Raw genomic sequence first — 24,482 nt, 5'->3', positions numbered from 1 at the left:
ATCCTGATTAATTCAAAGCTGTTCAAACAGCAAATAACTCAGTTTTCAACCAGAGTGCTGAAATGCGTAGTTTCATAACAATGTTATAAATTTAAAACGTGTCTAGACTTACCCTACAACAGCAAATTTCTCTCCATTTACAAGTAAATCCGGTGAAGGCTTCTGTTCATTGGTCGCCGTGGGACCTGCAGTGGTTCATGTTTAAAGAAAGTTTATATGAACATGGAAAGAAATGTAAACTGAATATGCAATATCGCAATGATCTTGCGGTGTTGTGTGAAGAACCCAAAGTTAATAAACTGCAAATATTATAATTCAGGCAAGAGAGTATTTGGTAGCCTCGATAAAAAAACGCCGTCTCTCTTACAGGGTTCGTACGCGTCTTGAAAACCCTTGAATTTCAGTAGTTCGATTTCAAAGTCTTGAAAGTACTTGAAATTGGTTTTCGGTCCTTGAAAGTCCTTGATTTTTTTTTATTGAACGTCAAAAGACTTCAAGGCAATGAGAAGACGGACAAAATAAGTGATTTTTTTTTAGTTCTTCAGTAAGCACATCAACGGCACAACAGACTGAAAATCGTTGATTTGGTGTAAATTCCATGAAAAAAAGTCCTTGAAAATTCCAAGGGTCCTGGAAAGTCCTTGAATTTTTGGCCTGAAAAAGTGTACGAGCCCTGCTCTTAAACGCGCGCGAAAGTCTCCCCCACCTCCTCCCCTGAGAAATCATCACTTCGAGTCACACTTACCTATGGAAAATTTCGGCTCTTTACCGCGTGGATAAACACCTGGTGAAGAAAATCAGATGAAAATTATTTTTCAAAAATGTTTGAGAAATTACATTCAAATACAAAAAGAGGAGCAACATTTCAGTTGATTCTTACCATCAACTAAAGAATTTACTAAAGACTGTAGCTCTGCAGGAACATCTGCTTGCTTCCATCTTTCATTGTCTAATATCAAACTAAAAACAACAAACACATATCAGGTCACTTATTTATGTGGAGAACAAATGAGAATTAAAGTCAAAAGCAGTACTAATACTCTAATCCAAAAATCGTGAATTCCAATCCCACAGTTGCCCCCAATTTTTTCCAGTTTTCGATCGATGAGCGCGCGGTAAGAACAGCGAGAAAACTGGACGCCAGCGCAAAACGGAAGAAGCAAGGGGGTGGGGGGCGGGGAGCGAAAAAAATAGAGATGTCTACAGAGGCCCTGTTAGGGGGGGTCTTCATGTCCCCCGTCTGAATTTCAAACCTTTTCATGTCGCAATTTCAAAAGGTTCGCATGTCGCTGTCGGAATTTCGAATTCGTCCATAGCCGACGGGAGCCACTGATAATATCGGAAATGGTTGAGTCCGGAGTGCATAACCTAAAATAATGCGTTCTCGTAATTCTGTCGCCAAAATATTCCCTATTCTTGGATCTGTTAATTAGATCTGTTGGCACAGACGAAGGAGACACCTTCCTAGGGGGGTGTGGGGGCATGCTCCCCCAGAAAATTTTGAAAAACTGAAGTAACTAAGACGTGTTTTCCTTTATTCTGAGCCGGCACAAAGAGAACATGGAGTGAATTATTTTCAGAATGATGGATCATTATGTAGTTAACTTAAGCATCCTAAAAATGAACTGTTAGAGCGTAAGATTGCAGTCGTTCAATGCACGAGAATGGTCTTTACAAGCTTAAGGTCAGGCTTTTTTGCCTACAAGCCACTTTAAAAAGCGCCGATGTCGCTGTCGATTTTGCTCTTTTCTTTGTCGCTGTCGTTATTTCACGGGAGCATCTTGTCGTTCGTCGTCATCTCAGCTCCTTCATGTCGCCGTTTCAGAGCCGTGTCGCCTGTCGGAATTTACCCTAACAGGGCCTCTCTACAGCCGCTCTATTTTTCCTTCGCTCGCTTCGTTTGCTTTTTTGCGTTGAAAAATCGAGAGGCTGTGGACAGTCTAATTCCTGGGTTACTACCAGCAGGGTTAGGGTAAGGGTTAACCTAACAAAGCCGTGTTCTTAGAATAACTGCAGGGTACCCGGGGGCTTTTATGTAAGAAATCTTGGGTGTCTAGCTCAGGCCCTAATTCTCTAGTTTTCAGCAGTTTGAGATACTCTGACAATTAAGTCACTTAGGGATCACTGAGTACTGAATTACCTTAATTTATTTTTTCGCTCTTCGTGGAATCTTTCCACAAATTTCTTAGCCTGTGACAAGAGCGTTGCCCTCAGACTGTGGCTTTGTCTTCCACATATTCTCTCGCAGTCCATAACAAAGTCTTCAACCATACGTGTCAGCCTGACAAACTCTGATGAAGATAAGCTGTCCAGGTATCCAGCCTACAACAACACAACAGAGGGTCGGATTGTCAGTATGTGCCCGGGTCGCACTTGAGACAAACATTTGAAATGTTGCAAGATGTTGAGGACAATGTTTGTCTCGGAACTTGTCCGAGACAATTTGAATTGTTGTGTTTAGGGTCGCACTTGGACACACGTACACAAAACTACCCATCACTTGATATTGTGTTAATTTCGCAGCAAAAATAATATTCAAAAGGGAAAGACAAACCGGTCGCATTGAATCAAATCAACGCAAATTTTCGTTTCTACCTTCTTAATGCGCGCGTTCGTAACGATGTCGAAGCTCATATAAAAGAAAGCGTGCCGCCGTATAAAGCGGAAAATTATGAGCAAATTGCTGTGCATCATAATTCGGACTACGGCAACAGAACAGTTGCTCTGGCCTATATCGATCTTTCCTTTCATTTGGATTATTACGAGGGCTCTTTTCCAAAATAACGAGACGGCTTCTTTGAAGATTTGTCTCCGTGGACAAGTTTTTGTCCGCGTAGGGACAAGTAGGTCGCACTTGGCGTGGTCAACTGATGACAGGATTATAGTATTACGAGACGAGTTTCAAAGAGCTTTAAACCTCAAGTAAAATGGTGCTTTTGCGAAAAATAGTTCGATATGCAGCAATATTAATTTTGAATTGAGTTTAAGGTGAAGTGCATCATCTGTCCTACAAGAATTGCCAAAAGAACGAAATACACTTTTCTGTACTAACAAAACCCCAAGTGAAAAGCCTTCCATTCATCAGCTTTCTCTGCATCAGAAAGAACCATAACAGTGTTTAACAATGTTTAAGCCTAGCCAATTTTTTAGAAGTGCAATTACAGTACTCGAGTGTGAATTTGTGTGTAACTATCTGTCTGTTTGTTTGTTTGCCCCGGCGTCCATCCGTCTGTCCATTCGTCCATTTGTATAGCACCCCATCCAGGGAGGAATAGAAATATTCCTAGTCGCTTTTAAATGCTACCCAAACCGGGATAAGCTCCGGCAGTATGGGCTCAAGGCTTACCTTTTGTCTTTATTTACTTATTGACTTGCTTATTTGTTTGTTTGTTTATCCTTTTCTTAATCGATCGTTTGTAAAAATGTTCAAGAGATAAAGTGTATGCTGACCTTTCCTCTGACGTTGATAAGTTTGGCACACCGTAGCTGCGCCATTTCACAAGCTGCACATAGAAGCTCTTTACTCTCCTGCGTCAGTTTACGACAATCATTTGTGCTTATCAATATGTCCATACCACTGCTAAAATAAGACAAGAAGATGGTATCAATAACACAGTTGCCACAGACATCAGTTTTCGAAATTCCCTGACTTTTTACTGATAAAAATAAAATTTCCCTGACAAGTAAATACAAAATGTCAGATATAGTAGCGGCCTGGCCTCCAGCCTCTGCTTCCAAAAGAACTGTCTGAGATCACATTGACCTGAAATGTTTCTTCCAACAATCAATGGTATTAATTCAGAGGCATTATAAATAAAGACGACAACAATGATGGTGATGATTATTATTACTGTTATTATTTCACTTTTCCCTGACTTTTCTTCCAGAAAATGACTTTTTCGTGACCTTCAAAGATTTTATTTTCCCCCTGACCATTTCCTGACCAGTAGTAACCCTGAATAATATTGCATTTGGCTGGCAAATTTTATATTTTCTAAACAGCAACAGAACCTTACCAGACTGGTTTAAGGTAATCAGTTTCAGGTATGTCTATATTTTCCAAATCATCAGGATCCGAGTGAGATTTCACACCCCCTGCTGCTGTCACCAGTACACGAACAATGCTCTGGTGTAAAACCTAAAACAAAAATACAACAGCTGACTGAGTGAAGAAGGATTACGTTCATTTTGAGCTTAAACATCAACATTACTCAAAATATGTTTATGATAATAAGGTAAAAAAGGTAAAGTCTGCTTCGAGCCAAGTGGCTCATCAGGCCGAAGCTTATCCCGGTTTCTGTAGCATTAAGCAGCTAGGAGTATTTCTACTCCCCCCTGGATGGGATGCTAGTCCAACGCAGGGCTACCCCCCAGCAGTAAATTCGCCGGTACCCATTTATACACCTGGGTGGAGAGAGGCACTATGAGAGTAAAGTGTCTTGCCTAAGAACACAACGCAGTGCCCCGGCCAGGTCTCGAACCCGGACCGCTCGATCCGGAGTGTGGCGCACTAACCATTAGGCCACCGCACCTCCCATGATAATAAGACCCTTTCAATATTCCCATACATTTCTTTTCATTTCAAACATACAGACATGCCACTTGTATGGACACCCTGTGCATGAACTCCCAAACATCAGGCAAACATTCTATCCTCCAAGCTACGAAAAGACTCATGGTGAGCAAAGCCATTTCCAACTAGTTCAACTGGAATTAGCAATGCTCTTAAGTGTCTGTTAACAGTAACAACTATACTGTACTCACCTGCATCCTTCTCAGGACATTCAGAGATGCACTGAACACTTTCTCTAGCATGTCCATCCACTGTAGGAAATCCAAGCTCCTCATAGCATCAGCAAGGCTTTGACTTTGTAAACAGGAAAAGAATTGGTGAAAATTTTTTATTAATTGACAGAATTCTTCAGGAGCATGGATGTTCTAAGGTGCCCCACACAACAGTGTTTTTAAGGTCAAAAACTGACAAACAGGTTGACATAAAAAATTGATGTTTGAGTGTGAAACACTTTCAGAGTTTATTTAATCATGGGATTTTAACAATTGCTTTAGTTAATAATTAAGCAATTATGTGGTTGGTGGAAGTTCAAATGTAGAGAGAGTGATGAAGAAAGAGTTGGCTAAATCAGTGAAAGTTGCTAGTTTAATAACGGGAGCTGTCAAGGTATTTTACAATGGTTTAAAAACTTACCTTTCTTCTTCATTCTCAGTATTGTCTGTAACAATATCTTGTACTGTCTGTTAAAAAATTAATAACATAAACAATGTTAAATGTTTTGAGTTTCCTTTTCTTGGAAATGAAATGTAACTCTCTTGAACATAAACGGGAGGAGTGGCGGCCTGATGTTTAGTGCATTGGAGTGCCTCTCTTTGCCCAGTAATCACCCAATTGTTAGTCAAGAACACCAGGACAGGAAAAAACACTGGAAAGCTAACTGTGATGAACTAGAATCTCATCAACAGGAGTAGTAATATGCCCAGTCACTTCATACTACACAAGCCAGAGTAAGTGCCAACAACCTCTTCAGAAGTTACTGGGATCCAACACATATTTTTTTGGATGATGCTATAGTCTTGTAGCCTCCCTCCTTCATTTGGCCAATGAAACTAGTCACTGCCAAGGTGAATAGATGGATTGTAACCATTTCCAAATTTATGTCATTTTATGACTTATTCAATTTTTAACAAACCTGTCTAATGGTACTTTTTATTGTAGAATAAGCCTCATCACGATATAGGTGTAGGAAGTGAAACTTGTGCTTCCGAAGAAGGCCAAACAACACTGACACAAGCCTGTCCTGTATTATTAAGAAAAAAAAATATTAATACCAACTCTGATGGACTGAAAGCACTAAATGTATTTGTTAACATTTAAGGTTATACCCAGGGCTGCAAATAATTTTTTTAACTTGACAGCACATATGTCCTACTAAGACACCATCTTGGTCGTACAAAACAAAATTGTGGTCGGGCAGATTTTCATTCATCGTTTCCGTAAAATGAATGATGATCAAAAAATTGACCGGACATTATGTCTGACCACACTTGGGATTTGGTTGGACATGAGCAAATTTTGATTGGCCAATGTCCGATGATCGACTGTTATTTGCAGCCCTGTATACCAGTTTGATGTTTAATTAAGAGGTAAGCCAATTGGATTATATTACTATGCACGTATGCAGGTGAAAAACAGAAAAAGTGCAAGGAATTGCTCCTCTTGGCACTGACTGTGGAAATGAAGTTTGTAAAGACATTATTGGTACTACATAGAATGTTTGAACTGGAATTTCCTTAGTAAGCACAAATTTGCCAAAGAAATTGCCAATTATTTATTAGCCACTACACATTATGGTGAAATAGCGTTTTTGCTTAAAAAACTTTAAGTTGTTTCATTGACAGCTGTTTGACTAAATATAACATATACTAAAGTCCCTTGAAGTTTTTTTTCTAGAAAATACAATGTACCTCGTCAACAAGGTCTTCATTTCCCATCTCATCTTCTGCCATTCTGCCAAGATTAGCTGTAGCAAACTCTACAAAATCTGCTTCCATCATTCTTTCAATGACTCGTTCAAGTTCTGCTAACTGTGATCCTAAGTGTCTGCAAGATAATGAAGAAATTCTTGTTAAAGATTAAAATGTACCATTAAAGAAACCTTAATTGTTGAAAAATGCACTAAAAGTTTTGTGTCTTGGGATTTTCTTAAAATCACAAAAACTCAAGGTCGCAACAAAAGAAAGTTGCTAATTCATTAGAAGAAATTTGTGAAAAATGAGTGCTGAAAAGTGAAGCCCTTCCAAAATCGCAAAATTAAGCAAAAATGTTGTGCAATAAATTCAAAATTAAATCCTAAACTGTTTGGTTTGCTTTGATCAACAACTATGTACAGTATGTCTTTTTAAAAGTTTTTCAAAGCAATAATCAAATATTAATTTTATGTAAATGAATAGTACATGTGTATATAACTTACAAGGTACAATTGTGTTAACAATAATAATGTTAACAAATAACACTATTTGAAGTTGACAAAGCAAGATGTGTACCTGAAGCTCTGAATGCCAGCCAGTTCTTGCTGTAAAACTTCCTGAGTAGTGGTGATAAGATCCAGTGCACCAACAAAGTCAGAGGTTGACAATAACAGTTGAATTGTGGGCTGTGTTTGATGAACTGTGGCCATGAGTTTTAGCTGTTTGGAATAGGAATTATTAATTACACAACGTTAACTAGGACAACTGAGGGGACCAACAGCTAAAGACACCCAATCATAATAAGATATAATTATCGCCAGACTGGTACAATATTGACTAAATATTCAACCAAGTAAAGTTTTTATTTAGGCCCTTTTTAGTAACAAAATTGGGCAGTAAAATATCGCCACCTTGGTCCTTCCTGCATGGACCTTCCTTTCTCAAACTCATTAATAATTCATCAAGTTAAAACAAAGAAAATCATAACCGTGAAGGAAGTTTGGTTACCTGGTCTTAATTAGCATAGATTTAGATTTTTTTCTCAATTTACTCCGCAGTTTTTGTTTCGATTAAGACAGTGTTTCATCGGCTATCCAAACACCTTGGATTTCATCAAAAATACTCTGCTGTACATCGTATTTTCAACTCTCTTCTTGGAGTTTTGATATCCCGATAAAACACTGTCTCTAATTTTTGATATATTTTGTGAGAACCCTGGCCTGATATTCTCCCAGTACAGCCCTCACACTTGACTTTGAGATCTATCTAGACATACATTTAGTAAATAAACCCCTTCAGGCAGCTGGTATATTGGAGGATAATGCCCGAGGCTGAAAGATTGTCGAAAAATGAACAGTTGGCCGAGAAGCGAAGCTTCGAGGGCAACTGTGAAATTTTGAGGACAATCTTTCAGCCAAGGGCATTATCCTCCAATATACCAGCAAGCCAGAAAGGGGTTTATTTATTTTATAACCCTCCAATTAATTTCTACAACGCGCTTTATCGCCAGTAAATTTATAGGAAAAACCTACGTAATAAAACCAGCGTAACTGTGGTTGAAACAAATGTAAGTTGATTGGTTTACGTGATTTTTTATCTCTGTGATTTCATTAAAAGTCAGAATTGAATAAGGTGACTTTATTCGTTTGTTTTGTGCTTGCCTATAAAATCGGGCGACGGATATCAAATCGGAGGGGGTATATTCGCTGATACCCGTCGTCCGATTTTGTACCACGTGATGCGTTTTGTCCAATGAGCGCGTGCAAAAATTAATGGGTGGGTTATAAATACTGATAGTACACTCTCCATTGACATAATGCACATCTAACAATAATCTCACCTTTTCATACACACTCAGGTATTTTGATCTTAAAGATGAAAGCCTGAGGACATCCAAGAATCCCGAACACAAGACTTCTTGTACCTTTTGTACCTTCATTCTAAATAGTTAAAAAAGAAAGCTACTGTTACTACTGACAAGATGAATTTAACAGATACATGTACCCCCTCGATTACGTTATAAATTCACAAGTTCATGCAGAGACAAGGAATTGTATCCATGGATTCAGAGTTGTAACCAGACTTTTGGCATAAACGTGGCAAGATCGATGATCGCCGAAGGCGTGAGCCGTGATTTTTGAAATCTAGATACACTTAAGCCATTTTCAGCATATTAACAAGGTATTTTGTATGAAAAGTCAATCTTGCAATTAGCCAGCTGTGGATTATTTTTTGAAATAATTTTTTTTTTTTTTAATTTTTGGTGTAAATCGAGATGAGGCAAGTGCATTGTCTTGCCTCTTGCTAGTTACAACCCTGGGATTTTGAATGTGATGTGTTTCAGAGGACTGCAACAAAAATCATGAGAATGTTCAGTGGTGGATCACGGTGTGTTATTAGGGAGATGGAGGAGGGGCATGGAGATGGGGTCCCTGGTAAAACCCTAAAAAAAACTCAAAACCTTATCAGGGACTCTGATCTTGTGATAGTTTGGGCAGGTTCAATTTTGAAAACAGTGCACAAGAGTTTGAACTCTTATGAACTCTCCTCGATTTTCTTTAAATCTCATTTGATCCAGCTAAAGGTGTTTGCTAAATTTCGTTGAAAAGTGACTCAATTTCAAGAAGTCTGTGAAATATGTCAGTCTTCACTGTGTCATGTCAAATATTGTAATTACCTCAAGTGCTTTATCTCACTGACTGTCTCTCCCACATGATCCTGTAGTTGATCTTGAGAAGCCATTGCACTGAAGAAATCCTCTGATCTCAGTGAGATCTGATGAGCCAGGTTCACTTCTGTGATGTCCAGGTAATGTGATAGCTGAGGAAAGAATTTTAAGAGATGATTGTAAAAATAGGCTTGTATATGAACAGCTATGTGAAATACCACGTCAACATACAAAATAATGATATAATAATTTTAACTTACTGAAACAAGAATGTAAATCAATTTAAACATGCATACTCAATTCTTCTCCCTCTCAACAGACATCAGAAACAATTTTTGAATCAAGTCGTAGCTTAACAGTGATCTAAGTAGTGTCTCTTTCTCAGAATGGTTGTTGGTTATGTTGCAGTTAATTTTTTTCTTCAGTTAAATTTTATTCTTTCTTTGTTTTCGGGTATGGTAATGTATGATAATGAGTTTAAAACTAAAGAAGAATAAAATTTAACTGAAGAAAAAATTAACTGCAACAGTTACATTCAAATTTCCACATACAAGTAACAGCCAATTTGATGGTTTGTTGCTCGGTTTTGATTTGATTGTAATTATCGTACATGGCAATTATTAGAAGGGAGAATTTTAATAGTCCCTACCTTTTCCTGAAGAAGCTTTGCTGAGTTCCTTGACATACCCTTGACTCCCTCACTCGTTGTTTCCTGTGTCACCATGCTCCAAGGAAGAACGTTGTTAAATATCTCTGGATCTTCCAGTGCAAAGTTGGGCATCATAAATACCTGAAACAAAAGCAGGCAACACTGTCAGTTGACGCTTAATAAATTAGCACAATAAAGAAAAAAAGAAACATGACATACCAGAGACGGTTTTAGTAGCTAAGCTATTATCATGACCAATTTAAAACATTACGAATTAAAGAAAGTCAAGCCCTTTACAGACACTGTAGGGGCAAGAAAAAGAGTCCATAACAAGGTGTTCCTATTAAGTTATAGGCAAATAAGAAAGAAAATGGTTAAGACGGATTCCGCTGAAAGTTCGAGCAATGAGTGCAAAAATTAAGTACCAAAAACCTACTCATAGTACGGTAACATTTTATATACTATTTGAAACATCTCACTGAAATTCATTTGTCTTAGTGACCCCGTGATCAAACTCTCAAGCATTCTCGAGAAAACTATAGTCAAACCTCGTAAAAATGTTTAAAACGCGCGCCATTTTGTTTTAGACTGGCATGAAACGACCGTTTTATCTGAAATGTAGACAATTTCAAATCCATTTTTCTCTGGCGGGGTCAACTTGAGTGCTAAAGTTTTGGTAGGTTTTTGGTAGTTGTACTCAAACTGTTACCATGCTATGAGATCTCTGTGGTAACTTTATTTTTGCCAGTATTGCTCGAATGTTCGGCGAAACCATCTTAATTCAAAAGAGGTGAACAACACATAAGAAAGTAAAACAAACTGACAATAAATCGATGCTTATAGAATTTTGTTAATATGCAGCCAACCTTTGGTATCAGACTGACATCAGAACCAACTTTATCAACTGAAAAGGAAATGTTCAAAAGAAATCAGGATATGATCCACTTTATAACGTGTTGATGTACTCAAATTGTACAAAACATGTAGACAGTATACTGTAACATGACTTGTCTATGTTGTGGTTTAAATATCTTTGGTTTGATACTTTTCAAACCAGTTTCATTTCATTTTTATTTTTCTTTGTTTCAGATTATGATAATGAATGAGACAATGAAAAATCAAAGTTTAACTGTCTGGCATGAAAAATTTTAAACCTAACATGTTCTGTACATTTAATGAAGGGCAACATTCTTTCAACATTTTTATTTTGACATTCTTTTAGATGAAATACTTACCACTTTGTCTTTTGGCAGCAGCAATTGCTGCCGCAGTAAAACCAGTGTCTCCTGGGGTGGCTGTGGTGCTACCTACAATTGACTGTCTCTTAAGTTTGTGATGAACTTTAATCCTCTGAAACATGAGATAAACACCTGTGATTATATGGTCATCATTGGATAACTGGGCTAGTTACATTCAAAAAATGGCTGTTTTATACTAGAGACATGTTACCCATCTGGACGAGCTTGCAGCAAACATTTTGTTGTTCGTCTTGTTATGCATCTCTGGTATATAAAGATGGGCACAAGATGCCTGACACATTAAGACCAGCCACCTTTCGTTATTCGTCTTTCAAGACAAATTTCTACAAGAAGCTCTTCTAGGTGGGTAACTCGTCTTGTGCCCATCCTTATAATGGAGATGCATAACCAGAGTAGGGCTGCAAATAACAGTCGGTCTTCGGACATTGGCCGACCAAAATTGCTCATATCTGACTAAAATCCCAAGTGTGGTCAGGCATGATGTCCAGACAATTTTTTTGATCGTAAATCATTTTATGGCAGCGATAGAATCTGTCCGACCAACAAAATGTTTGCTGAAACTTCTCCAGACAGGTAACACGTTTCTAGTATAAAAACAGCCAATGATGTCCAGATCTGAAGTGGATAAAATTAATGGTATGCCATTTAAGATGTGATAAAATTACTTACAAACTCAGTCTTCTTGAGGTAGTCATCAAAATAGATTATTGGAATGTTTGGAAGCAGCGTGAGTGATGGAACTTCTTGTGGTGTAAAATCCTCGCCCCATGTTTTGGTGAAGAAGTCTGTCTGTCTTTTAAGCAGCCTTGGGTCATTAAGGATGGCAGGGAGGTTTTGCGTGGATGAGTAGACTGTGAATGTGCTTGCATTAGGAAATGAGATGGGTGGTAACCTCGGTCTTGGGTACAGTGTTTCATCAGTTGTAACAGTGGAAGTACTCTCTGTTTTTGCTGAGAAAAAATTAAATATTATATTAACTTGAGGTATAAAAAATTGGAACTTCTCAATTCCACTGTTCTCCTGAGGGACTCTCATGAATCACTGACTAAAAATAATAATTCATGCAGCTCCCGATAAGGAGAGTTATTTTCAGCTTCTGTGTATTTGCTCTCTGATGCGTGTCTGAAAGGACAGCCACCTACTTCAAATCTTTTTGAAAACCCTGTGTATTGCTTAACTAAGAACAACAGCTGAAAAACATGATAGCTTAAACCAGGGACAAATCTGGGAGAAGAAGGGGGGTGGCAACTGGTTCATTCTAACCCGCTATTATTATTGGAATTGATTTCTTTTAAGTAACTAATGCCTGAGTAAATAATTTTTTTTGCGTAGCCTGGATTCTCCAAAGACAAACATTGTACATTAGACTCTTTAAATTTTGACATTTTAGTGTGTAGCACTGCTGTACATTGTGGGGGGAGGGGGGTCTGAACCTCCTGCTTCCCACCTCTTTCAGTAGTGGTTCCCTCCTCTTTGTCCCATATCTATTACAAAATATAACGACATGTTGCAAAATTTTACTTGTTTCTCTCGGTCTCCGCCACCTTACGAATCCAGCTTCCCGCCCTCTCTTCTCCCTTCTCCCTTCTCCCGCCCCTTTTTCCCCAGGCTCTCGCCCTCCTGTCCCCCACTACTACATTGGTGTTCCACATTTATATTTTGACTTCCTGTATAGGTTTAAGGTTTGCAAAAATAAAGCAAGTATTACAAAAATATGCAAGAGGTACACTACCCACTAAACTTTCTAATTACATGTTTTTTAGCTAAGCTTAATTGCATTCGATGGTAGGAGAACGCATCCTAATCTTGTGGTGACCTGTGGTCCTGCGGTTGTCCTGTGAACGCGCAAGCGAAAGTCGTTCTATGTGTCTATCTATGTATGTCGGTATGTGGCAGGTTGGCCTCGATCTCATGTGAGAAGACATTAGAAAGCAATTAATTGCGTCACAACAATGTCAACAATGACATTGAGCCGCAAAGACAGTGCGCGCAAAAACAATTCAATTAAGCCGATACCGCGCCGCTAGGCTCTAAACAATTTTTGCGTCCGACGTTGATCAGTGGTTGATCCCGCGGTTGTCCTGTGAACGCGCAAACGAAAGTCGTTCCATGTATCGTTCTATGTATCTTGGTACGTGGCAGGTTGACTAATTATTGACATCACAGTTTCGTCGTGAGAGACCCTGGGAACGAAGTTGATTCGATCTAACGATCTTCTTCGGTTTGCGTTTTCGAGTTTACCTCGTGAGTTGTACTGAAAAATAAACGTTTCGCCAGTGCTCCCTTCAGCAGTAGTAAAAAAAAAATTGCTGTTCTGCCTCGTGAGCTTTTGGATTGAGATTGTTTCGCTGATAGTTTCAAGTGATGTTGGACGCGCGCTTAATGTTGCGCGCGTGGTCGTTTCAAATTTGTATGACGATATAAACAGTCGGGTAACTCAGTATACGTTTGCTAACCTTATCTTGGGTACCTATCTTGGGTCGAACGCACTTCCCTAATCTCTGATTATAACTAGTCTTAAGTTACAATTCTATAGGGATAAGCATCATATAGCCTGAGTGTAAATTTCATGAGACATATTTTAAAATTGTTTAACTAAAAAGCTAAAAGACACTATGAGTGATTATTACAGGATTAAAATTAAAAGATGTGTACTTACTCTCTTCCAGTTTTGTGTGACTTTTCTTTACATGAGCCTCGTAATCTTTGTCACTGACACCCTCAACAGGTAGAGAAGGGCAAACGCCATTTTTACCATAACGACAAACGAATGACCCTCCCTCTTTTGTGCAGTGCACTTGTCTCAAATGAGAAGTAAACTCTCTAGGTGTTCTGAATATTATCTTGTCGCTACAAATTGCACAGCTCTGCCATGGTTTTGCCTCATTTGGATCAACTAATCGTAGCATAATCAGACGACAACACACCAATTATGTCCGCCGATGTCGTCCGGTCGCTTTAATAAATTATATCTTGCTGTTGATCTCGTTGCATTGTTCTGATTCATCGGAGATTTGATTCTCGTAATGTAGATATCCTATCCGTTGTTTCAACCCATCGTCCCTCGCCACTCTAGCCAAGAGTAGCGGTAAAAATACAGTTTACAAAACTGGTGATAACCTTTTTCCAACAAACTTTCTCCTGATTCGGAAGATTGCTTGGTAACCACCCATCTATTTCCCCATACGTCATCACAAAAACTTTGTTTCAGCTGAGCCTGGGGCGAGTTCACTTCCCGCCCGTCCCGTCAGTCCCTCCTCCGACCCTCCTGATCCTCCTATCCCCCCTCCATCCGGGCATACTCTGGGTTTTTCACTTGACTTCAGCTCAGCATACTAGGGAATTTCACGAAAAACTTCGCTCGCCAACCTCTCGAGGCATATCTAATTAATTTTCGGATTTTTTGGGAAACTAATTCCTAAGAAATTTCCGGATTCGCACTCCGCCTGGGAACCGCCTCTCATCGCTCCCGGCCGGGACCAGGAGGGATGAGAGGCGGCTGTATTCGCAAGCTAAACCCTGTTGAACTAAATTGTTCAATGAGAGAAACAGGCATGGTGACCACTTCATTTTATTATCAATTTATTTATTTTTTATGCATTAGACGTAAGTCGTAATTAGCCTGAGTCGCAGACGTAATCTATAAACCCCGCGCGGCTAGTAACCAAGGGTTTGCTTTCGTCTGCGTCGCAGGCTAGACGTAATTAGCAACTGTGCAGTGTTAAAAAATTGTCATAAGTACTTCTTTTTCGATGGAATTACCTTACAAGAAAACTGAGAAAATGGCAGATTCACTGCAAGTTTTTACCTAGCCCCTCCCGGCATACAGTAAAAATATCAAAAGGTATTCGGCTTTCGTTCAATACCGTTCCATTCTGTTTCCTAGAATAAGCAAAGTCCAGTACCATTTGTTGGAAAATCATAACCGGAAATTCCATTCAGAGGAGCATGGAGGGGTAAAATGGGAAAGTGAGATTTAGGTCACTGGGACTGGGAATATCAAACAAAAAAAACAATGGAACTGGGACTGGGATACCGTAAAATTCCGGTTAAAAGTCCCCCGGTTATAGGCCCATCTACCTGGAAACAAAAAAATGCATCCGATTATAAGCCCCCCCGGATATACACTGTAAGCCCCCCTCTACCGGATGACGGTATTGAACAGGACTAAATGTTGCTTTATTACCTGTATGTGTTTTTAACTTATAAACGTATTTCGATCAACACACCCGTGGCTCTTTTCGAAACGTTTTTTTTTTTCATTCCGCTTATAAGCCCTCCCGGATATAAGCCCCTCCGCTTATAAGCCCACCCAAAACCCCTTACGAAGTTGTATAAGTCCAGGGCTTATAACCGGAATTCTACGGTATGGGAAAGCAATAGGCTGGGAAATGGGATTTGGGCAAAATTTGGGCTGGGAAATGGGATTTATACCTCCTCCCCTTCAGGACCCTTCACTCAAATGGTAAGCGCTCCGAGAGCTTAGTGGATTTGGATGTTCAGTAATTTATTTTATTTGCAAGCTTTTGGCAATGTCCCTTTGATGCACAACACAAAATTCCTTACTAAAGCTGATGGTATTGTTTATTACGTTTAATCGAATATATGTCACTTATGTCCAGGATTGAACGCAACTACAAAATTTACGAAAATTTACAACAACTAAATACAATACTGATGCAGCTTTGTGTTTTCGCATGCGATTAGATCGGAGTTTTAAATGGCCTCTAAATAATAGTAGAATCGCAATTTCTCGAACCTACAAGGGAAACGAAAATTGGCTCCAGAAATCGGGATTCTACTCAAAAACAGTAAGCTAATAATTCCTTTCTTATATTCATTAATAAGAACTCGAGTACTGGAAAACAAAACAAAAAAACAAAGCTTATGGCTAACATAGCGTGGCATTATAAAGTTAAATAACTCTTTCTCTAACGCTTATCATTTGAACTTGTTTTTATACAAGTAAGGTAAAGCGTGATTACTTTTCCACTCTCTCAGGGCCGTAACTAGCAAGAGGCAGGCCTGTTCGCTCTCACCCAACTACCGAGAGCCTGGAACAGGCTAGCAAGAGGCAAGACGAGGCACTTGCCTCGTCTAAATTTTAACCCAAAATTAAAAACAAAATATGTTTAGGTGGGGAAATAATCCCCAGTTGAACAAGATTATTTTTGTTTCAAGAAATGCATCATGAAAAATGTTCAAGAAAGAGTTTCAGAGCTTCTAGGATTCCAAGTTTTCTGGAGGGCATGCCCCCAGAACCTCCTAACAAGATCTTGCCTCGTCTATGCCAAAAGGCTGGTTACGGCCCTGTCTCTACGAGATTTGCAGTGGGGGGTCCAAATTCGCGAGAGGGTTCCAAATCGACTGGGAAATATGGAACCCGAGGGCTGGGGGGGTCCAGATTTGCTAGAACTCCTGGCTCAATGTTTAGGGGTTTTTTTATAGTGAAAACACTTTTAGGGAATTGCGATTGATTATACGTTAATTGCCGTCGTTTAAGAACCCATCGTCGTCAATGCTTGGACAGAAATGTTCTGTATATGGCACACAATCAATGTACTGACACCACGAACAGAACCTGGAGTTCTTGACGAAGAAGAACGCAACAGACGTAATGACTATCACGGACATAAGTACCGTGCAGGCGATAGCTTTGAAAGCCGAATAAAGAGCCAAGCTATGACAGCGAAAGTTTGTGCGGGGTAGAAACACTAGCGAAGCCAACAGACCAAAGAGGAAACCTCCAATGTGTACAAAGTTTCCAATGTAGGGTAATGTCCCCAACGCTGAAACAAAGATTGGAATAATAACATTAGTTTATTAGGAAGAAAAAACTTCTTACAGTTCTTAGGCCTGTGGCTTTATCATGTTGCCTTTTTAAACAGTTCACCAATACCAATTTATACTCCTGGCCCGGGGGATAAGGCTATCAGCCAGATATATCACTTTCCAGTGGATAGCGTAATTTGCTTTCTACTTACCGTAAATGATCTAATAAACGCCCGGGGCGTCTATTAAATTTTAGGTGTCCTACAGGGGGCGTTAAATAGATATGAGGCGTTTATTAGAGAGAGGCGTTTATTTCAAATTAACTGAAACAACGTCTACAAAACAAATAAGACACGAAGTTTGCCGGCGCGGAGTAAAACAGAAAACAGAGCTTGTGAGTAGGAGTCTAATCTGTTCTGCGCTAATGCAAAGCTTGGAGATGCCGTTCATATTCGATATCGATGTTTTCATCGACATCGGGGTCAACCATGTTGGTATCGTTGGCCTCTTCGATGTTCGAATCAAGCAAAAAACTAAATAAATTGCTTGATTTTACTCTATGGAGCGTTACCTTGGTTTCTGAGGCGATCTTTGGAGGGGGCGTCTATTAGACACGGGGCGTTTATTAGAGAGAGGCGTCTAATACAAACCTTATACCTCAGGGGGTGCGTTTATTAGATACGAGGCGTTAATTTGAGAGAGGGCGTTTATTAGATCATTTACGGTATCCACTGAAAAGCGATTTTAATACCTTCTAGCTGAAAGCGTTATCTGTTGTTTGCGCAGTTAGGCACTGGGTGGAGAGGCACTGTAAAGTGTTTTGCCCAAGAACACAACCGAAAGGCCCTATATGCCTAGGGTTGTAGCCAATCAGTTTGCGCGTTTTGCCAACAGACGGCGCTGGTTATGCTAATTGTTAAATAAACAGCACCAGTGTAGCCAATCAGATTGCGCGATTATCAAATCGGTCGGTGAGTGGGTTATGCTAACGAAAATAAGATAACGAGTTTGCTTAGTAGTCGGTCACTGGGTTATACTAAATGGAGTTACGTTATGTTTTGTAATGACACGCCTTACCAAAACTGACCAACACCACACCCAGCAAAATGAGTACTTCTACACACGGTCTCTTAACTTCATGTCGCAATTGTAACAGTTTAATTATCAGTAACCCAATAAGACCAAACAGTGCTCCTGAGGCGCCGGCCTGTGATGAAAAACAAAAGAACTTCAGTATCATAATCAAGTGTTCTGCACTGCAATTGCCACGGCACCGCTCATCACAGTGCCAAGATGGAAATGGAAATTCTCCTTTCTGATTCCCATACATTTCTTTTAACATTAGTTTTAAGGTATATTATATATATATTTTATGGTATATCAAGACAATATCCCCTACTCCACTAGCGACGGAGTCGGAGTGACGTAATCGGAAGCACAGAGCTTTACGAACTAGTAAAAATCAAGACGACGGAGTCGTTAAAAAAGGATGAAACATGTTTGCATAATTGTTTACTCTTTTTGCCATGGTTCCATAGTATCACGGAATGTTACTATGGTGTAATAATAGAAGCAAATTTTGCTTGTTGGAAACAAAAATTGACGCTGGAAACAATGCTTCCCGCGGCATGGCAAAATTGGAAAACACTGGGGAAACATGCGCGCGTTACAAATGTTTTTAGTAACATGTTTCCTCGTTTTACCAGGCCTGTAAGCAGTGTTCCAATTCCGCTTATGACTCCGTCGCTTATGATCCAGAGAAAACTACATTGTCAGAGTCTCAAGTAGAAAGGAAATACTCCCGAGGGCCAGAGAGCTAGCACTGTGATGGGTTTGTTCTTCCACTTCCGCTTGCAACTCCGTTAATCTAGTTATCACTGGATCAAAAGAGACAGAGTCATAAGCAGAATGAGCTTACGACTCTGCTCACGACTCCGATTATCGATTTTCACTGGGTCGTATTTAAAAGCGCTCTTACGAGTCCGTCGTGAGTGAAAACCAGCATTTAAGGCCCGTTTACACAGGCGATTTTTGTCGCGCCACGCAATGCAATTTTTGTCTCGCCGAAGTTGCATCAAGTTTCGAACAGGTTCGAAACTCCTGCGATATCACGGCGATTTTAACGCCGCTAGGTTTCACACGTGCAAACTCGCGGCGATTTCATGGCGATGTTATTGCGGCGACTTCACGCAACTTCGGCGCGACAAAAATCGCCTGTGTAAACGGGCCTTTACACATTACACCTGTGCACGTACCTGTGGAGTAAGTGGAGTAAACAGACCACAGATCAGATTTCCACCAATACCACTGATCAGGTATATCAAGGCCATCCGCACCGTTCTAAAATAAAGAAAAAGAGAAAGAAAAACATTTGTTTCTTAACGGAACAACCATTTATGCTATCCTTTAAAAAATGTTTTCTTTTCATTACAATTTCATGGGCTACCCTGGCGGAAACCCTTGCAGGACTGAGGATCTTTTAGGATCTTAAAAGATATTCTTTGTCCTGGCAAAGGTCCTAAAAAATACAAAGTTTTGAAAGCAGCCGGGCAGCGTGAATGCGCAAACAGTACAAAGTAAAAATAAACGGATAAAGAACTTTGATTGGTTTAATGAACGTAAACAAATGCGCGCGGAATTTGGTTAGTCTAGCATACGAGAACTCGCAAGAGACGCGAATGTTTTCTTGATGCCGCGGAGATTTCATCAGTTTTTATTGGTGCCTGGAACGAAACATTCTCTGTTATATGGGGAGAAAAAACAAAAAACAGAGAACAGGGAAACAAACTTACTTATTGACACGACTCAAACAGAAGACGAAGTCTGGTAAAAACACATTTTCAAGGTCAAAGCAAAACCGCTCTTTTAAGACCTACCCTATCTCTCTCTCAATTAAGATTCCCACAGGAATCTGGAATAAGAGATTGGTAAGCAGATGAAAGACACCTAAAACAAAGAAAAAAGATGCTGCACTTTAAACTCAGAATACACAGTTCCTCACTAAGTAACAAAGGGGTATCCCCGAGGAGAGAAGGGAAAACAGAAGGGGTACTCGACGCCGGTACTCCCATAGAATCATTATCTCGTTTTTATGAAGCCTCGGTTTCTCAAAACTCCCAATTTCTCGAACCAACTTTCATTTCCCTTGAATAGTACTTCTCTGCAAACTTAACCACCGATTTTTTGAAGCACTTTTCATTTTCCCTGGAGGTTGGAAAAATCGAGATTCTACTGGAAAAAGTGACCGAGACTATTTATTTAAAAATTTAAAAGAAAACGAGCCTTATTTGTAGAATTCCAATTTCTCGAACCCTCGATTTCTCAAAACTCCAATTTTTTAAGAGCACTTTTCTTCTCCCATGGACGTTAAAGAAATCATGCAGGATTCTACTGAATATACTAGAATCTTACTTACTAGAATCGTGCTGATTGGTATTGTGCTGATTTCATACAGTAGAGTCCCAATTTCTCGAACCCTAGGTTTCTAATGAAACACCTGATTTCTCAAATTAATTTTCGTTTCCCTTGAATAGCACTTCTCTGTAATTTTACCCCAAATTTCTTGAACCTCCCAATTTCTCAAAGCAATTTTGTCTCCCTGAGAAATCGGGATTATACTGCATCAAGTCAGGCAATTAAGGATCTTATAGGTCATGCAAAACTTGGGATTAAGGCACGAGGGTAGTTTGAAGTATGAACTGCTTGTGTGCCTTAATTGTAAAGTACTGTTTTGAGGGTGGCCGGGTTATCATCATCATCATCATCATCATCATCATCATCATCATCATCATCATCATCATCATCATCATCATAATTATTACTTCTTACCAAGATGCAAGAATATAGGAGTGATCAACCTGTACCACTGATGTCCTCCTGTCTTGTTTTTGACTCCACTCATTCCACAGATGCCATCAAGGCAATTCACTTCACTACAAAGCATCTATCCGATTAACAACAGTGGGAAATAAATAATTAAAAAATAATACCCCAATGCCTTGTATTTCTGTTTCCTCACACCATATTAGTCCATTCCTGAAATTTATTACAAATTGTTTGAACAAATCATCATTGACATTTGGCTATAGATTAACTTATATGTACCTTGTCTTTGTACCAGTGGCCTCCCTGAAATGAGCAGTTTTGTTCAGATGTCACTTCACACTGTGAGTGGAGCCCCAGACAGCACGGTCTCATGGTAACGCCATGTGTACAACTTGGACTCTTGGAACTACAGTTCCTTGCATCAATACTAACACCTGGGCAACTAACAGAAGTATGTGATGGTAAGTTGATATATACCTACATGAGTAGTTCGCCATCAACCGATGCAGTCATTAGTTGTTCAAATGAGAGGGGAGGGGAACTTTTAAAAGAGTAAAAGTGAGACACAGAAGACTTGGGGTGGGGGGTGGGGGGGTGGGGGAGAGGCTACAAACTGAGGTATTGATTGCTCATTTGTGCTGTTTACGATTGGGATACTTAATAATAATAATTATAATAAATAATAATGATAATAATGTTAATGATGTTGGTGATAATAAAAATAATAAATTATTGATTTTTGGTGGTTTGCAACAGTTGAATTGAATGTACTATAACTTGTTATGCTCACAACCGAAGCAGTTCAATGGCTCTTGGTCATACACGATGGGGTTGGCTCAATTGGGTTTCTTGCGGGGGATTAACTTGTTTTATGTAATGGTAAGTACTAATGGGTATAATTTATATGGGTTGGTAAGTATTTCCTCTGCCTAGAAGTTGCCACTTTCAAGGTTGCCATGAATACCTCTGTGCCATGCTCAAGGCTTAAGCATATTTAAGGCATTTTTCAAGCTGAGTTTAACATTTTTTGGATGGCTTTGTCAGTTTTTCTTGAACACCTCTCTGGAGCAGTAATTATTAAATATAAAAATAATTCCACACCTTGTATTTGCCATCATACCACACTCCCCTTTGAAGGAACAGCACACAAAATCAGCATCCTTCTTTGCTATTGCGGCAATTCTTTCTTCTATGACAGTCAATTTCTTCATACACTGAGGGAACACAAAGTAAAAAAAAATTATAATTACTTTTATAAAATTCTCAGAACATTATGTATTTATACCGGTAAGAGTACAAGTGTAAATGGGGGGGGGGAGGACTCAGGTATGTTTTGGGTGGGTATGTGCCGCAGGGTCTCCAAAATACCGGTAGAACCCTGTTTAAGAAAGAATTTGCATCCAAAAGCAGATACCCTGTTCTGGAAACAGTTCAATCTTTTAACACCCTGTTTTGGCTGCTAATAATTTGAAACTTTTGTGTGTTCAAAATAACATACCCCATTCTAGAAATTGTCTCCAAAATGGATACCCTGTTTCAGATCTGGAGCCCAAAATCACACCCGTTGGGCAGCACATACCCATATAGGTATTTTGGTGGAGTACAACCCCCCCCCCCCTCCCTGTCTTCCTCCCAAGGAGGTGAGGAACTCCTGTATAAAAGGGAATGGGATTTTGGCCTTACTTTGGAGATTAAGGACATAAGTTAAAAAATACATAGTGATCACATAAGAAAATTTCAAACTTACTGGTCCAAATTTAGCTCCTGCTTGAACCAGAAAGGATGAATTTGGGCCAATAAATCCATTGACTCCAGAGTATCTGGAAATTTTTTGTTGATGTACTGAATCATTTCCATCATGTTTTCCTATGTACCCAAATGTGTTAATTAACGTGTGTTCTAGCTCGGGTTTAAATCCAATAGTCTCAACTCCCCCAGCAACGCAGATATAAAGGAGAACTCCAATGTGGGCAAGCGTCACAAGACATATAAACAATGGCCGATGAAATCTCCTTGGTGGTTCATCAGTACTAGCTTGGGTGTCCACAGTGAGTGTCCGTGGCCTGCGTCTGTCTGGTGGGATGACATAATTATCGCCATAGTAACTGTACACAGAGTTTTCTAAAGTATCGTCACTGCTTGCTGGTCTAGAGTATCTGCGATCAGATGAGCGACCTACAGGAAAATCAAGGATGACATGACAATCAAGTAATTTACAACAAGATTGCTCAAGATTTGAAGATTATTTGAGGAATCTCTTATGGATTTTATCATCACATAAATATAATATATGGGAGATATGGTACCCAAATGGTCTCAGTTCAAATTTGACAAAAAAAGTGACACATCTAGAAGGGGGTCACAGGGAACTTCTCTTTTACATTTGTTGAAAATGCAAGACCTAAAGGTTTGGAAATTCAACTCTCACTATCCCATGTCACTTTAACTTCTCTCCTCCACAGTTTTCAGACCTTATGCTTAATTTAATGGGAAAACGGCACCATCATATGCCAAATCAATTCCAGTTCAAAAAACGAAAGCTCCCAATTTATTCTTACAGAAAACAAGAGTAAACAGAAAGCGAAATGTGTTGTGGAGTCACGCAAGTGGCAAGTCACTCATACAATATTTTGTTTGTTTTGCATGTAAAAAGTGAGTAATTTCTTAATAGATCTTTTCGGTCCAGTATTATCAATATGATGTCATTGGTTATTGATAGCTTCAGTCTTCCCAACTAACCCCTAAACATATTATTTGAACTACTTTGCATGTCCGGAGACCAAATATATAAATAAAACGCAAACGTAATCATCACATCTTGGTCACGAGATAGATCGCGGTTTCTAGTCACGCAAGACACGCAACAATGCGAATCATTTCTCTGACTTCAAATAAATAAAATAACCTTTTCTCTTTTGTGTTTCTTTGTTGAATACAATATAATCATTAAACGATAGTTTCTACTTATTCATAGACAATGAATTTCTCGTAATACTGCAAACAATCCCATCAGTCAACTATTCTTCAAAGGTATGGAGCGCGCGACATTCACAAAGTGGTTCTAAAGCAAATTTTTCTTATTTCAGCTTCCCAAAATATGCACTTAGCCTTGTGTCACATAAAAATAGAAAGCCAGGCTGGCTAGCAGTAATAATAAAACCTTAGCAGGAACCTAATTGTTTTTATAGCTTATCAATTTCAGTCAGAAGAATCAAAATATCGATCTTTTTCGCAACCAGACTACAGTTTTAAGCTTACTACTTTTCAGAAATACCTGACTGTTTTCCTCCAAGAAGTGGTTGCCTCTCCATTTAGTTCATAAACTGTGTTACACTTCGTATACAAATCCCAGCCTTACACAAAACTTCTTTTACGCCACAAACGCAGGATATACTACAAGGGAAGTGGTTTACTTTCGCTTTTCAATTCAAGCGCGCTTCAAGGAACTGGGACTTTTTTGTTTTCCAACGCGGTACCAAGAAAATAAATGTTGATCAAAAGCGAGGAAAATTATTTAGAATATCATGATCTTTCTGTAAAGATAACTTGTAGCGTAAGATAAAGTTTTATGTAATAAGCTATTGTAATAATTTGTTAATTTGCTACTCATGCAGATTTTTCGGACACTAAAGCAGTTTCCCTCACAACTAAATTGAAGATTGAAAGTAAAATTCTTCTAACATACAGGAAAGGCTCTACCAAACCCGTTTGGGGAGGGGGTAGGAAGAGAATACAACGCCAGTGGAAAAATTAAAACATGATTTCAAATGACGTTCAAAACTTAATAATCTGTAAACTTTCAACCCTTGTGTATCACTTATGAGTT

General features: G+C 39.2%; 2 protein-coding genes across 3 annotated transcripts in view; both read right to left on the bottom strand.

The window, feature by feature from the left end:
• Positions 1 to 14,226, bottom strand: part of LOC144635165 (vacuolar protein sorting-associated protein 54-like) — a 19,605-nt gene extending 5,379 nt beyond the window's left edge. The window contains exons 1-18 of one of the 2 annotated variants that reach the window (XM_078494229.1): positions 13,719 to 14,226; positions 11,729 to 12,009; positions 11,036 to 11,150; positions 10,667 to 10,704; positions 9,801 to 9,941; positions 9,161 to 9,303; positions 8,324 to 8,423; positions 7,060 to 7,202; positions 6,481 to 6,616; positions 5,706 to 5,813; positions 5,207 to 5,253; positions 4,765 to 4,867; positions 4,017 to 4,138; positions 3,451 to 3,580; positions 2,141 to 2,322; positions 881 to 960; positions 746 to 784; positions 113 to 185 (exon numbers count right to left, since the gene is read on the bottom strand). In XM_078494229.1, the coding sequence (XP_078350355.1) occupies positions 113 to 185; positions 746 to 784; positions 881 to 960; positions 2,141 to 2,322; positions 3,451 to 3,580; positions 4,017 to 4,138; positions 4,765 to 4,867; positions 5,207 to 5,253; positions 5,706 to 5,813; positions 6,481 to 6,616; positions 7,060 to 7,202; positions 8,324 to 8,423; positions 9,161 to 9,303; positions 9,801 to 9,941; positions 10,667 to 10,704; positions 11,036 to 11,150; positions 11,729 to 12,009; positions 13,719 to 13,968 (2,231 nt within the window). In that variant the 5' untranslated portion in view covers positions 13,969 to 14,226. The remainder of the gene's footprint in view (positions 1 to 112; positions 186 to 745; positions 785 to 880; positions 961 to 2,140; positions 2,323 to 3,450; positions 3,581 to 4,016; positions 4,139 to 4,764; positions 4,868 to 5,206; positions 5,254 to 5,705; positions 5,814 to 6,480; positions 6,617 to 7,059; positions 7,203 to 8,323; positions 8,424 to 9,160; positions 9,304 to 9,800; positions 9,942 to 10,666; positions 10,705 to 11,035; positions 11,151 to 11,728; positions 12,010 to 13,718) is intronic. The other variant, XM_078494230.1, reaches the window with a different exon arrangement.
• Positions 14,227 to 15,622: 1,396 nt separating this feature from the next.
• On the bottom strand, positions 15,623 to 24,070 carry LOC144635703 (inactive rhomboid protein 1-like). The gene is made up of 9 exons (XM_078494783.1): positions 23,931 to 24,070; positions 22,404 to 22,831; positions 21,758 to 21,870; positions 20,936 to 21,098; positions 20,660 to 20,774; positions 19,708 to 19,777; positions 19,087 to 19,171; positions 17,909 to 18,038; positions 15,623 to 16,848 (listed from the first exon to the last, which is right to left on the bottom strand). Exons 1-9 carry the CDS (start codon positions 23,965 to 23,967, stop codon positions 16,544 to 16,546), a joined length of 1,446 nt encoding a protein of 481 aa, XP_078350909.1. The 5' UTR covers positions 23,968 to 24,070; the 3' UTR covers positions 15,623 to 16,543.
• Between the last annotated feature and the right edge of the window lie 412 nt (positions 24,071 to 24,482).

Source organism: Oculina patagonica, chromosome 13 (assembly GCF_052425735.1).
Source record: "Oculina patagonica isolate OP01 chromosome 13, crgOcupat, whole genome shotgun sequence".
Taxonomy (NCBI): Eukaryota; Metazoa; Cnidaria; class Anthozoa; order Scleractinia; family Oculinidae; genus Oculina; species Oculina patagonica.
This window is presented reverse-complemented; position numbering and strand designations above follow the sequence as displayed.